Here is a 15591-nt window from a genome sequence, read left to right as displayed (position 1 = left end):
TATTTCTTTTAGGTTCTACTTTCCCTTCTTTTGGGAGTATATATCCAAAACTAGAATTGCTAGATCATATGGTAATTCTATGTTTAATTTTTTTTCTAACTTTTTAAAAAACAGTTTATTTATTTGGGGCACCTGGGTGGCTCAGGTGGTTGAGCATCCAATTTCGGCTCGGGTCATAATCACAAGGTTCGTGGGTTTGAGCCCCGCTTTGGGCTCTGTACTGACAGCTCAGAGCCTGGAGCCTCCTCTGGATTCTGTGTCTCCCCTCTCTCTCCCTGCTCGAGCTCAGTCTCTCTCTCTCTCTCTCAAAACTAAATAAACATTTAAAATTTTATTTAAATAAAATTTATTTATTTACTTTGAGAGAGAGAGAGAGTGACTGCACATGCACGTGTCAGGGAGGGGTAGAGAGAGGGAGAGAAAATCCCAAGCAGGCGCTCTCTGTCAGTGCAGAGCCTGATGCAGGGGTTCAGTCTCACGTACTGTGAGATTATGACCTGAGCAGAAGTCAAGAGCTGGATGCTTAACTGAATAAGCCACCCAGGTGCCCCATCTATGTTTAATTTTTTTTAAGGAACCACCATACTGCTGTCCACAGTAGTTGCACAATTTTATGTCCCCACCCACAGTGCACAGGGGTTCCAATTCCCCCACATTCTTGTCAATACTTGTTATTTTCTGGGTTGGGGGGTGATAACAGCCACTCTGAAGGGTGTGCAGTGGTATCATTATGCTTTGAGCATCTTTTCACATGCTGGCTGGCCATCTGTACATCTTCTCTGGAGAAAGGTCTATCCAAGTCTTTTGACCAAACAGTCGTAATTTATAACCTGAATTTGGGGGGGCGCCTGGGTGGCTTAGTCAGTTAAGCATCCGAACTTGGCTCAGGTCACAATCTCGCCATTCTCGAGTTCAAGCCCCACATCAGGCTCAGTGCTATCAGCCTGAATCCTGCAGCCTGTTTCAGATTCTGTGTGTCCCTCTGTCTCTCTCTCTCTTTGCTCCTCCCCCTCTCACATTCTGTCTTTCTTTCTCAAAAATAAAATAAACATTAAAAATTAAAAAAAAAAACCATGCACCATACTTTGAAAACCTCGTAAGAAGGAAAAGGACATGTGTTCACAAAGGGTTAAACGGCAAGGTGGGAGTGGCCTAAGCGCGCTGCTACCTGCCGAGGGTTCGTTCCTGCCACCCAAGTCACAGGGCAATGATGCCCACCTCTGCCCACCATCCAGATGAGCCACCCTCCAATGACAGCAGTGGCTGGGAGGCGGCTGAAGTCAAGAGGACAGACTGAGTGTGCACTGTCATTTGGGTAGCTACTCTGAAGCTTGGAGGGGAAAAAAAAAATAAAACCCCTTTCAGTTTTTTTAACATAATAATACAGTAAAAGATAAATAATTAATTAATGTTACAAATAAAAATAAGTAAATAAGATAATAATAATACAGTAATACCCTGAGGCCTCTATGATACCTGCTCCCAGGGTCCCTGCCCAAAGGTGACATCAGCTTAGACCAAGGTCTCCCTGATCCCCTCAGGGTCCTAAGAAGAGGTCTAATCAGACCCAGGTCACATTCAATATCAACCCCACAGCAAAGGTTCGCAAAATTTTCTGCTGTAAAGCTATGTTAAGATGTGTAACATAAGACATCAAGGACATCATTTAGGGGTGCTGGGCAATACTGGAGAAAAACAGAGTCTCTGCTCTTCTAGAACTTCCAGTTTGGTCAGGGAGATACAAAAACGTTAAATACCCCATGGCATGGCGGGAGAAGGGAAGGGGAGACAGGAGACAAGATGACTAGGGAAATTCGATCTAAGAAAGTAATCTTTAAGCAGAGGACCAAAGAATAAAATGTCAGCCCTGTGCAGAGCAGGGGCAAGGGCCCCGAAGACTGAAGGAACAGTCCATGTCGGAGAAAGAGAGGAGCAGAAGGATTCCAAGCGCTGAAGGTCAGCCAGTGTGCCTGCACCATGGCTGGCCAAGGGATGAAGGACAGGACTCACAGGAAGCAGGCAGGCAGAGGCCAAAGTCTCAGGGCCCTGGCCTTGTTCCTGACTTTGGGATTCAAGGAAAAGGCAAGAGGAGGTGACTGAAAGGTCCCCAACAGGGCATCATAGCTGCAGTGTGTGCTTACTCCTTCCGGAACTCACAGCCGTCGGAACTAAACCAGAGGCAATGTAGGTTGAGGCGGCCAATGACAATGGCTTGGACCAAAGACGGCCATGGAGATAACGAGAAAGAGATGGCAGGCTTGAGTCAGATGGGCCGCGGACGTAGCGGGAACTGGCTGCTGATTGGATACATGGGGTGAGGGGCCAAGGTGGCCTCTACTTTACCCCCTCCCCTCGATACAGTCAATGAAATTCTACTGGGAGTTTTCAGCCTGTGACAGATTTATAAGCTAGCATTGGAAGCAATCTAAGTCTGCTAAAATCCTAGGTCTTTCCAAAGGGGGAAATTGATGAACCTGCCAACGAAGAGAATGAGATGTACATCATTCTAAAACACTAACCATTTTACTTAAGGTATTACAAATGGAGCCCGTCAGAAAAGACAGATGAAGTGCAGCACAAAAGGACACTGTCCTGTCAGATCTCCCCAGCATGGAGCCACAAGGGCCATTGAGTTTGGGCATGAGGGAAGGGTACCATCTTTGGGTCATTCAGACCTGATTTCAAAAATCTCTAAACATATGAGGAAATAAATGGCCACAAAGGGTCAGCACAAACTAAACCAGACCCACAAGGACTGTAGATATTGAAATCATCCAGTATTGAAGATGAAGATCTTAAATGTCTGAAGAAATTTAAATAGGAAATTTAAAGAGCCAACATTTTTTGTTTGGCCAATAAGATTCTAGGGGGAAAGGAAGCAGAACTTCTAGAAATGAATGTCTTAAAGAGTCAACGAACTAGAAAATATATCAGGAAGAAATTACCCAGAATGCAGCACAGAAAGACACAGGCAGAAAATATAACAGGCAGGTTAAGAAAGAGGGAAAGTAAAACGACAAGGTCCAGTATCAATCTTAACTGAAGTTCTAGAAGGAGAAAATAGGATAAAGAAGAATCGAGATTTAAAGAAATAACAATTGAAATGTTTCCAGAATTAATGAAAGATACCGATTCTCAGATATCGGAATCCCAGCCAATCTCCAAAGCAGGAAAAAAGAAAAAGAAAAGTCCCCACCTAGACACACTGTGATCAAACTGCAAAACAACAAACACAAAAAGATGACCAACCACAGAAGCAGCCAGAAGACAAAGACAGATCTTCCAAGGGAATGGTGGGTAGACTGACAGCAGCCTTCTCCATGGCAACTATGGCAGCCAGAAGACAATGGAAGAACATTTTTCTTTTTTTTTTTTTTTATGTTTTTTACTTATTTTTGAGAGACAGAGAGAGACAGTGTGAGCAGGGGAGGGTCAGAGAGAGAGAGAGATACAGAATCTGAAGCAGGCTCCAGGCTCTGAGCTAGCTGTCAGCACAGAGCCCAACATGGGGCTTGAACCCATGAATGGTGAGATCATGACCTGAACTGAAGCCGGATGCTCAACCGACTGAGCCACCCAGATGCCCCATGGAAGAACATTTTTCAAGGGCAGAAGGAAAAGAACTTCAATCCTTCACATAACAAAAGTAACTTCCAAGAACATGGACAAATAAAGAACTGTTTAGAAAAACAAAACCTGAGGGAGTTTGCATCCAGAAAATCCTCATTAAAGTTATTTCTAAAGGATACCTACCAGGAGAAAGGGGAAAGAACCTCAAGGGTAAGTTAGTTAAGAAGGAACGGGAACAAAGAAAAGAATAAACATGTGGATAAAATTCAAGCCAGTGCCGACTAGTGCTGACCAGATGAAACAAACGTATCTGAGTGGGGGAAGTTAAGAATCAGAACATCAGGGGCGCCTGGGTAGCTCAGTTGGTTAAGCCTCCAACTTCGGCTCAGGTCAGATCTCATGTTAGTGGGTTCAAGCCCCACGTCGGGCTCTGTGCTGACAGCTAGTTCAGAGCCTGGAGCCCGCTTCCAGTTCTGTGTCTCCTTCTCTCTCTGACCCTCTCTCTCTCTCTCTCTCTCTCTCTCTCTCTCTCTCTCTCTCTCTGTGTATCAAAAATAAATAAAACATTTAAAAATTTTTTAAAAAAAGAATCAGATCATCAGACGTTAGAAATCAGGAAATCAAAAATTAGAACAAAGGTGCTAACATGTAACTGGGAAGGGGATCATTGAAATGGAAGCACTATAAGGCCTTCACATGATTCAAAGGAAGTTTAAAATTGATTCGTTTCAGAATTAGAGTTAACATACATTTTAAAATTTCGAAGTGAGGGGCACCTGGGTGGCTCAGTCAGTTAACTGTCCCACTCTTGACTTTGCCTCAGGTCATGATCTCAAGGTTCTTGAGTTTGAGCCCCACATTAGGCTCTGCACTGACAGCATGCAGCCTGCTTGAGATACTGTCTCCCTCTCTCTCTGCCCCTTCCCCCACTTGTTCTCTCTCTCTCCAAACAAATAAAAATAAACTTTAAAAAACAAAAACATAGAATTTCTAAGTTAGCCTCCCAAAGAATAGAAATATATGTATCATATTTCAAAAGAGAAAAGAGAAAAAATAGAATTAGGGCAGGGGTTGGGGGGAGGGTATCTCAGTATAAAAATAAATGAGGAACGCCTGGGTAGCTCAGTTGGTTGGGCATCCAACTTCCACTCGGGTCATGATCTCACAGCTCATGAGTTTGAGCCCTGAGTCGGGCTCTGTGCTGACAGCTCAGAGCTTGGAGCCTGCTTTGGATTCTGTGTATCCTCTTGCTCTGTCTGCCCATCCCCAGCTCACACTCTGTCTCTCTCTGTCTCCTTCTCTGCCCATCCCCTGTTCATGCTCTGTCTCTCTCTCTCTTTCAAAAATAAAGAAACATTAAAAAAAATTAAAACAAGATGTCTGGGTCTTTTTTTAATAGTTCATTTATTTTTGAGACAGAGAGAGAGAGAGACAGAGCACGAGCAGAGCCACCCAGGCACCACAAAAAAACAAGATGATTTGTTGATACTCATATTTAATTGTTATGGTTAACAACCAGTATTCATCAGAGCACCTGGCTGGCTCAGGCGGTTAAGCATCCAACTTCGGCTCAGGTCATGATCTTGCAGTTCATGGGTTCAAGCCCCACATCGGGCTCCCTGCTGACAGCTCGGAGCCTGGAGCCTGCTTCAGATTCTGTGTCTCCGTCTCTCATTGCCCCTCCCCACTCATCCTCTTTCTCTCTCAAAAATAAACATTAAAAAATTAAAAAATAAAACAATATTCATCAACAAATAACTAGATTATGCTTAAGTGGAAGGACATTGTTTCATTAGTGTCTTTACCCAAATAGTTCTTAATATTTTAATAATATTTTTATTCCGTGTTCATGTTGTATGAAAAAGAACACAAAGCAATACCTTTCTTTCTGCATAATTTTTTTTCCCCAAGATGTTCTAAGAGCCGAAATGTAAGCAGTATGTATACATTACAGAAATCCTTTGTTGGTAGGTATAAAGTTCAAAACCAACAACCAACTATAATTCACTTTGGGCACTATACCCCTCTACCCACATACATCCACTCAGCAAAAAGAGTCCACGAAGTAGCAGAAGAGAACTGGGCAAGGACAGTTTTGCCAGAGGAAGGTCTACACACTGGGGAAGTCTCCACAACATCTTCTTAAGCTCTTACCACCGAATGAAATATTCAGGAACTCTGATTAGGGTTTATTTCAGCAAAATGCAATGAAGAAATGAACATAGCTTTCTCCCTCTCTTAATGCAATTCAAGAGTGGTGGTTAGAAACTCGGTTTCCAAGAAAAGCACATTTATCTTAACTTTAGCAAGTCCGGGAAAAGGAGCGGTCTAGAAGAGTTTGGTTGGGCCTTGGGAGCCCCCAGCACATACATGGACGGGAGCTCCCTCTCAGCCCTCTCTTGAGGCCCCCAAACCTCTATCTTGCCTGGGTCCCAATGGCCCTGGGGCTGCCCTCCTTTGGAGAAGCAAAGACACACCCTGAAAAGTTTCTACTCCTGGACAGACAACAGGTATTTGTTTAAGTGGGAAATGAGCCCACTGCCTGGGCATCGGGAAGGCAAAGAGTTTGATATGAGAGGGCTCCCCGGGGGGCCAGAGTGGGGTGGGAATGACCTGCCCAGATGTCAACAGACAGTGGCCTTTGGATTCAGACACCCTGTGTGTCCCACCCCCAACCCCAGCTTGCTGATCAAGGGCCTTGGAAAAGAAAACCCACAACAGGATGGATGCACTAAAAAGCATGGAATTTCCCAAGCACACCTGTTACATCCTAATGAGTGTTATTCAAAGGCCCCAACCTTCAGTTGCTAAAGACAGTCAGTCTTAATGCCAAGGCCCCCACAACCTAGCAACCCTGACTTTGAAAGTCACTTGACACCAGGGGCATCTGACCCCAAAATGTGCTTGAATTTTGCCCCGCAATTTCTTTCTACACCACTTCGGAACAGCAGAAAACAGAGCCATTTTCTACAATCCTCTGTTTGGAATTTCCCAAGGCTAAGCTACAAAGAAGAGCCAACTGCTGTCAGGAACTGAGCTAAGGCCAGTCAGCTGGTCAGCAGACTAGGGTTTCAAAGGTCAGAAAGATAACACCTCAATGCCCACTGCCCTCCCACCACCCGGCCCGAGTCCTGGCCACTCGATCATTCACTCGATTCTGCCAAGACGTGGCAGGAGGAGGTCAGAACACGAGTCATTTCTGGCCCGGCTTCATGCAGTGGAGAAGCCCATTTAACACAGATATTATACGGCCCTTGTTTAGAAATGGAGTAAGGACCATCTATAGCATGGATACCATTATAGGCAAGGAATCACAGCCAACGGTGGCAAATGGGGGGTGGAGGGGTAACACGAAATGCCCGAGCCATTAGGAGGACCTGCTCAGGACCCAGGCCTCCCAGGACAAGGACCTGGGAAAGATATTCCACAGAATGGACTGACCAGCGCCCTGGCCAGGGACAGCCTGCACCAGCAAGGGTAGATCAACCTGGATCATCCTATATCCTCATACGCTCAATATGCAGTAATCCTGCAACCGCACAACCAAAAACAGTTTTCACCAGCTCCTAACAGGAAATGATTTCTCCATTCAAAGCTCGTGGAGCTCCTGCTATGTGCCAAGTAAGAGTGGGGCACTAGAGAAGAAAGATTCATCAAGGTCCTGCCCTCAGAGAGACTGCAGTCTGGCTGAGTAAGAAGTAACTGACAAACTTCATGACCCACTGGGTTTTTAGAGACCATCCCATCTTCTCCCTTCCTTCCTGATGAAGGATGGAGACTTGCCAAGGGCCATGAAAGCACTTAGCAACAGTGACACGAGTCCAAGTGGCCAGCCCAGCCCCCCTCCGCTATTTCCAAAGGGGCCCTGCTGCAAGAGACTCAGATCATGTGCCCAGACTTGCCACGTCCACATGCCTCTATGGGGACCCTTCTGGACCACCAACTAGTGAAGACCCAAAGTGGCTGATAAATATTTGATTTTTTTTGTCTTATGTTCACATGAGGTCGTCCCTAAGGAAGGAGGCCCTTTAGGAACTGCCTCATGGATTATTTCCTCCCTGAGCCTACACTCTTTTTGGGAGGGGCTCTACATCAAACATCACCCTTAAGACAGGCTCCTTTCTCTGGGGAGTCAAACCCCCACCTACCACCACCCCCATGTAAATCCCAATCTGCCACTTACTAGCAGGTGACATTAGGCAAGTTGCTTCTCCCTTGCCCTGACGCACGCCCCCCCCACCCCCGACCCCGGTCCCACCTGCCTCAGTCTCTCTCAGCACCAGGCCCTGCCCCGGGCTTCTTTGCTTTCTGGTCTCTCCTCCTTTGGGTCCATATCTCATCATCTCAGAACTTCCTCCTCTCGGAGCCTTCAGGCTGTGCCCTCAGCTCCCCTCCTCTTCCCATTGCCCAGGGGACACCCTCGCCAGACCTCCAGGGGTCCCCAACAGAGCTCAGGGTAGGTACCGCCCTTTCTAGATCCTCCCACACTCCGTAGCTAAGTGTTTCTGACTAACTCTTCAGTATCACCAATGGGTGGAATGTTTTGGAGCATTCTGAAATCCCTGTGTCCAGATTGCTCCATGTTTTCCCCATGTTTCTGAAAGTTGGTTCCTTTACTGGCGTCATCACTGTCCAGGTTCCCCCAACCCAAGCTTCAGAGTCAACCTGTCCTTTGGAGTCTTCCTTGTAAGCTCCTAGCTTTCCTGTCTATAAAGCTCTGCTTTATGACCATTCAAATTGTCAACACCTAACTTTTCTCACCTGGAACACTAAACTGACTTTTTTTAATAGTTTATTTTTTTAATTTATTTATTTTTGAGAAACAGAGAGAGAGAGAGAACAGGGGAGGGGAAGAGAGAGAAGGAGACAGAATCCCAAGCAGGCTCCACATTGTCAGTGCAGAGCCCAACACAGGACTTGAACCCAGAACTGTGAGATCATGACCCAAGCTGAAACCAAGGGTCAGATGCTTAACCAACTGAGCCACCCAGGCTCCCCTAAACTGACTTTCTAAATGGAGATCAAGATAGGCCATTCTCACAAACCCTTCAATCTGGGGTGTAAATAGAAGGGATCAAAGGCAAAACAAATGGCCTTCTCAGAAGGGACCCTAAATTTTACCATGGGCCCAGCAGTTGGCAGTGATGAGCTTTGGGTCACCTGAAACCCTTACAAGGTAGGTTGAGTCCTTATTTTATAGATGAGGGGTACAGAACTGGACTGTGTCTGACTTTCCTTTTCTTTTCCAGGATGTTCTAAGCTAAAAAGACAGCAACAGATGGTCGGGTAGTACCTAAGAACTTCTTCAACATCAGAGAAATTCAAAACATATACAAACCCTCAGAGAAAGAGAGAGAGAGAGAGAGAGAGAGAGAGAGAAAGAGAGAGAGAGAGAGAGAGAGAGAGAGTGTGTGTGTGTGTGTGTGTGTGTGCACGTGCCCGCACCGTGGGGCATGTCTTGAATTACTTCGGGGTAGCTGCCGAGCCCCACTGTATTGTACCCCCCAACCAGACACCCCAATACTAGGGAGGCTCATCTCCCATGGGAATGTCACATACTCTTCCCCTACATTTTAGGGCTAGAACATGTGGGGACCAGGACACAGCCTTATTTGAAAGCATACTTCTTAGTTTAATGCTTCCTCGCTAAAGGAAAAAGAATTCCTCCATTGACACAATTTGTTCAAGCCCTTTTTGGAAATGGGCTATCAAAGCTTGGGCAACGGTTCAGCTATGTAAGACTCCAATCCATTAGGCTCTAGCGCATGTGGAAATGATTAATGTGTAACTGCCGTGTGGCCTCTGGTCCATCAACAACCACGAAAGCCACAGCAAACGCTGTAAGAAATACAGGAAAATCCTTAAAGCGTTCAGGCCAACTACACTTTTCCAGAAGATGAAATTACCCTTGCTTTTCCCATTAAACGTCGAAAGGCCGGGTAGACTAGCACAGTGCTGAGGCAGTGGTTGGGAGGAACCCTCTGATCCATGGTACACTCAGAGGAGGAGCCGAAGGGAGAAACTAGGGATTGAGCCCATTCACTAAGTGTTGAAAATATCAAAAGTATTCCTGTACAGTAAGTCCCTAAGGGAGCGAAATCTTCTCCACCTTGCAGACGCTGAAGACGAGATCAGAAGAGCAAGTCACTTTTGTTTCTTGACCCAGTTCTCAAACAAACTGGCCCAGCGCTCACTATCCACAACCATGGCGACCAATGTTCCAGAAAGGACCACAGGGGGAAAAAAATAAAAAACCCAACAGTGTCATCCCCCACCCCCACCTCTAAAAACAGAGATTTCTCAATCTCTAGACCAATGAAAACTTTCACCAGGAATGGAAAACTCATACAATTGGCCAGGAGCCATCTCCTCTCCTTAACTCACTCTAAAAATCGGGGGAAGCAACTCAAAGTCACAGCTTTTCAATGGAGGTCGTAAAAAACGAGTCATTTGCCGCTGCTGATTTTCAACAAAAGGCAGAGGAGCTTCTGTAGGATTTTTTTTTTCCTTACAGAAATGTGTGGCGGGAGACAGCGGCCAGTCTGGGGTTTGACTGCACCGGGGGCAGAGCTGGCCATCTGTGGCCGCGCGCCTCGTGGCGGGACTGGACGGAGGGGACGGGAAGTACCTGGCCACCAGGCCCTTCTGGCTGCCGGTCCCCGCCGGAGGAAGAGGATGCAGGAGGGGAAGAGGCATTTTCTCAGCCTCCAACGCCCCTACGCCAGCTCCCACCCAAACATTCTTTTCGGGAGACGGAAAGCATTTTGGGGATTTGTCCCACGGGCTTTCAGAGTCAGAATGGCCTGATTCTGGCCTAATTCTCCGGAGAGTGGGTGGGACAGGGCCCCTCCTGGGCCCCGCAGGAGGAAACAGACTCAGTGTTGGGGGGAAGGCGCCCTCAAATTCTGACTCTCCGGCTGACCTGCAAGGCTGGGGTCGCACGCCCGCCTCGCAAGGTGCCCAGGTTTAAAACAAGCCGTCCCCGAGGTGGGGAGGGGGCGGCGGGGAGCAGAGCGACCGCTGTAACCGGAGCTGCTACACTGATTTCTCTCCTGCTGTGCAGTTCCCATTTCACAGACAAGGCCACCAAGGCTGGGAAGGCAGTCAGCTCGCCAAGCTCGGGTCAGCGGTGCGGACGCCCGGTGGCCCCGGAGACGCGCGGGAGACCGGTGACCGTGACCGTGATCCCTCCAGGGCTACCCCTCCCGGGCGGTGAGCGCCTCGGCCACCTTCGGCCACGCACCCGACGCCCCGGGCCGCCCGCCCAGCTAGTTCCCTGGAGGCGACAGGTGCGCTGCTAGTGGCGCCTTGGCGCCGACTCCGGGGAAAGTTTCCTGGCCGCGGCGTGCTGTTTACGGTCTCGCTTTGCAGCGCTGAGGCCCCGAGCTCTCAGGCCAGCCCAGCCATTGAAACCCGACACGTGGGGAGGGGCCATCACGCCGGCCAGCCGGGGAGGCCACCCGGCTCCGGGCTCCGGGCCCCAGCGCCCGCGGCCCCGCTTACCTGAGGCTCCGCCAGCTGCCTCCGCCTCCATGCTGGGCTCCCGCGGCGCTGCGTCCGGTCCCCTCCCAGTCCCCTCCCCCCTCCTCTCTCCGACTGGGGATGCCCCCGCCCCCACTCCGAGGCAGACCCGCCCCTCCCCCGGGACGGCGCCGGATCTCTGCTCCCACCGGAGAGGTGTCCCTGCCCCGCCTCTCGCACTGGGGGACCCCCTGCTGCGCCGTCCAGCGACCCCCCCCAACTCCCCAGTTTGCAAAGTCAGTGCGACACCCCCGAGGAGTTTATTGTTGCCCTTAATTCTTTGGAAGAGAAAACTATTTGCATCCCATCCCATGGCCACTGTCTCTGTGCCCAAACCCAGTACCCCCATTCTGAGCCCTTTCTCACTTCCTTCTGTTAGTATTTCTGAGGACCAGGATTATTTGCATTATGCCTTTTCGAACATTTACACAGTTTAAAACTAACTCAAAAACCATGAATGTCACACAGAAGGCAGGGCATCTAATAATCTCTTCTGCCTGTTCAGATGTCTTCTGGTGCCTGTAATGTGCCCGTTTTTGCTGATAACTAATACTTGCATTTATTAAATGTTCAGGCTTGTACTTACTTGAAATAGCATAATTCAACGACAGCCAATTGTTTTCTCCAGTAGTTCTTCTTGGCATGTTTCAAGGTGTTGTGTTTATTTTGTTTTTGTTTGTTTGTTTTTTACAGGGGAGGTGTGGTGCAGGGGAGGTTTTAAATTGCCAACTGCCTTGAACTCATGGGTCTATGGTCAGTCAGCTAGTGCCTGCTCTCTTTGGCTGGCAGTCCTGAAATTCGCCCTTGTGGATCACTGCCTGAGCAGCATTCCGCAGTCCTTCTGGGCCTGTGTCACAGGACAGAAGGGTCTAGAACTCATCTGCCAGCCTGTCCCTCCACTCCCAGCAACAAGCTGCTCAGGGGAACCTCCTACTTACCCAGCAACAGGCTTACCATACAGGAGAACTGTAAGACCCTCCTCGGGTCAAGCCAACCCTAATGGAAAAACACCAACCATTGTTTCACTCTCCCATCGTTTTCTGCTTGAACAATCAAGGGTTGGGAAATTGAGCTCTGGGAGTCCTAAAATATAACCCATAAATTATAACTTAGAGGTGAACTTGTTTTCTAAGATACTGTTGCTAGTTCCAGCCCTTTAACCACCAAGTTCTCACTTCTGTGCACCTGCTTCGCCTCCCCTTCGGACCTATGATTGATCACTTCAAATTTCTCCTGAGACAAAGAACTCTAAAATTGATAGGTCTCTGCTAAATCTTACATTTGTGTATCAAAATATGATTGACACTATAGAATGCTGTAAACTATGAGTGGTGAACTAAATGATGACGTATTTTGTCTTGCCAAAGCCCTTGAAAACCCTGAGCTCCTGCTCTGCTGTGCACTCTCCTGAGGACTGAGGACCTGCCAACACTCGGTTGGGGCCATTTGGCCAAACTAAAAGAAAACCCATTCACCATCTCCGTTTGTGTCCCTGCATTTCACTCTCGGTAACTCGCTTCAGGAAGGAAAGTTCTCACAGAACATCCTCATGCATAGGGTGAAAAATGGCCCCTGTTTTGCTTCCAGTACTTTTCATAGCAGTGTGCAAGTTAATGGAGACCTGAGCTGGAGACCCTCCTTAGATCCACTCTTGAGTCACTTTCTTGAAAGTTTGAGGTTTCATTTTCTACAGCTATGAAAACACTGAGCTCCCTGGGCAATAGCATTCAAAGCACTTAACTTCTCCAAACACCTGTCCTGTTTAATAAACACAGGCTTTTTAGGCTGCTAGGATGTGCCCTATCCTGTTCTCTGTAAGAGTTACCTTAAGATGGCAACCGAGCGGCCATTTTGCTGTGGGTGGGAGATGAACTCCGTGCACCCACAACCCCCACCCCACCCACAGACCTGGAATGTCCCTCGCTGTTTGAAAACAGCCAATCATGAAACTCCAGCTTCCCATCTCCTCGCCAAAGGAGGCAACCAATCCCACCCCACCATGGCCCTAAAATGCCCTTATTTGGTAATCTGCCCTCCCAAGACCAAACCCGGAACTCTTTCACCCGTAAAATACCTCACCCTCCCTTATAGGGCACGACATCTCTGACTCCCCACTTCCAGAGTCACAGAACCTCCCCCCGGGAATCGCAGATCCCAATAACAGCTTTCTGCCTCTGTCTCTGCCTCCGTCTATTAAATCTTACATTTTCCATTGTAGCCATTCAGCAGTGAACAAAATTAATAAAACCTTGTCTTTGGAGGCTACTTTCTAGTGGGTGAAAGTGAGCAGGAGATAAAACATAATAGTATGGTAAATATGGGCTAGGAGGAAAAAATGTTTAAAACAGAGAAAGAGAAGTAAAAAACATGAGGAAAGTGAGGGAGGTAAGCATGTGGGAAGGGGGAATTGGCAAAAGTTACAGCAAGTGCAAAGGCCCTGGGGTGGGAACAAGTCTCTTTTGGGGAGCCTTGCATCTTTGTTGAACTTCTGATAATCATGGGTGTTGCTACTGGCACACGGAGCTAAGGCTTATTAATCTCTAAGGCATACTTCTTTAGGGGCACCTGGGTGTCTCAGTTGGTTAAGCCTCAGATTTTGTTCCAGGTCATGATCTCAGGGTTCCTGAGTTCAAGCCCCGTATCTGGCACTGGGCTAACAGCTCAGATCTGGAGCCTGCTTCAGATTCTGTGTTTCCCTCCCCAACTTGTACTCTGTCTCTGTCTCTGTCTCTGTCTCTCTCTCTCTCAAAAATAAATAGTTTTTAAATTTTTAAAAAAATAAAGCATACTTCTTCAAGACTTTGTTACTTTTTTAAAGTTGTGTACTTTTTAAAATTACTCACATAATACCTGAATACTTGTTCCTTCAGGGGGGAAAAAAGGATTTCAGACTGAAAAGGTCCCTGTTTTCCATTAAACTCCTGTTTCAAAGTTGGTGTTTAGTCAAATACTCCCTCTTTCCCTTAATAATGTCTGGGTTTTCTGTCTGTCTTGAATAGGCCGAAACTACCCCAAAATTAGAAAGTAAGTTCTTCTACACTTGCTTCCAGTATTTTTATTGTTTTGGCCTCTAGATTGGAATTTTAAATTCAATCAAAAGTCATCTATGTCTCTGGCATAAGGAATCGATCTAACTAGAACTATTGTTCCCACACTATCAGTAGTCCCTACTTTTCCCCATTACTATGAGTTGTAATCTTAAATCATATATTAAATTCCCATGTACCCTATGGCTCTTCTTTTATTGACCATTTTTGCTATTTCTACTACAATACCATACTATTTTAATTACCCTAGGTTTATCACATGTTTGGACATCCAGAAAGACAAGCACTTTCTAATCAAATATTCAAATCAGGTCGTTCAGGATATCGGGAGTTGACACAGATTACCTCTAATCTTGAACATTAATTTTATAGAATAAGTATCTTTATTTTCTTTAATTTATTTTTTTGTTTTGGCGGGGGGAGGGGCAGAGAGAGAGGGAGAGAGACAATCCCAAGCAGGCTCAGTGGTGTCAGCAAGGAGCCTGACGCAGAGTTTGATCTCATGAACCATGAAACCAGAGCTGGAGACTTAAGCAACTGCACCACCCAGGTGCCCCTGAGCATTAACATCTTTAAAGATTTGAGCCTTCCAATCAAAGAACATAAGCACACCTAGGTTTATTCAGGTCTTTTCTCTCTCTCTCTCTCTCTCTCTCTCTCTCTTGCCCAAGTTCTAGTTTTTACTAGCTGACTCTAATACATTTCTTTAATTTTTTTTCTTTATTCCAGAGGGAGAGACAGCAAGCAGGGAAGAGAGGCAGAGAGAGCAAGAATTTTTTTTAATTTTTAAAAAATTTTCTGAGTTTATTTGTTTTGAGAGAGAGCACGCAAATGGGGAAAGGGCAGAGAGAGCGGGAGAGAGAGAATCCCAAGCAGTCTCTGCCCCACCAGCAGAGAGAGCCTGAAACAGGGTTCAAACTCACGAACTTTGAGATCATGACCTGAGCCCAAGTGGGACATTTAACCAACCGAGCCACCCAGGTGTCCTGAGGAGGGGGCGGGGGGGGGGGGGGGGAGAGAGAGAGAGAGAGAGAGAGAGAGAGAGAGAGAGGGAGAGAGAGAGAGATTCTTAAGCAGCCTGCATGCTCAGTGCAGAGCCCTAAGAGGGGCTCCACCTCACGACTCTGGGATGGTGACCTGAGTGGAAACCAAGAGTCAGTGGCCCAAAAGGGTCAGTCAGGCACCCCTTTTAAATCGTTTGTTATTTTTTATTTTTATTTTTTGGATCTAATACATTTCTTATGCTAGGTTTATTCCTACATGTTTCTGATATTTGTTGGCCATTATGAATGTGCTTTTTCTTTTCTCCAGTTACACTTGCTATTTGGGTATTGCCGGTACATAAGAAAACTAGTGGCTTGGGTATATACCAGTTTCCGATCCAGCCACTCTTATGAGGTCTAATAGTTTTTAAAGTCAATTACCATAGATTTTCTAAGTAGAGCATCAGATT

At 46.9% G+C, this 15591-nt stretch overlaps 1 protein-coding gene across 1 annotated transcript in view; it reads right to left on the bottom strand.

Annotated features, from left to right (window-relative positions):
* Positions 1-11110, bottom strand: part of FAM169B (family with sequence similarity 169 member B) — an 86501-nt gene extending 75391 nt beyond the window's left edge. The window contains 1 exon segment of the mRNA XM_029952589.1: positions 11074-11110. Coding sequence (XP_029808449.1) covers positions 11074-11104 — 31 coding nt within the window. The 5' untranslated portion in view covers positions 11105-11110.
* Between the last annotated feature and the right edge of the window lie 4481 nt (positions 11111-15591).

The sequence above is a fragment of the Suricata suricatta genome, chromosome 9 (assembly GCF_006229205.1).
Source record: "Suricata suricatta isolate VVHF042 chromosome 9, meerkat_22Aug2017_6uvM2_HiC, whole genome shotgun sequence".
Classification (NCBI taxonomy): Eukaryota; Metazoa; Chordata; class Mammalia; order Carnivora; family Herpestidae; genus Suricata; species Suricata suricatta.
The sequence above is the reverse complement of the archived record's forward strand: the minus strand, read 5'-3'. Positions and strand labels throughout refer to the sequence as shown.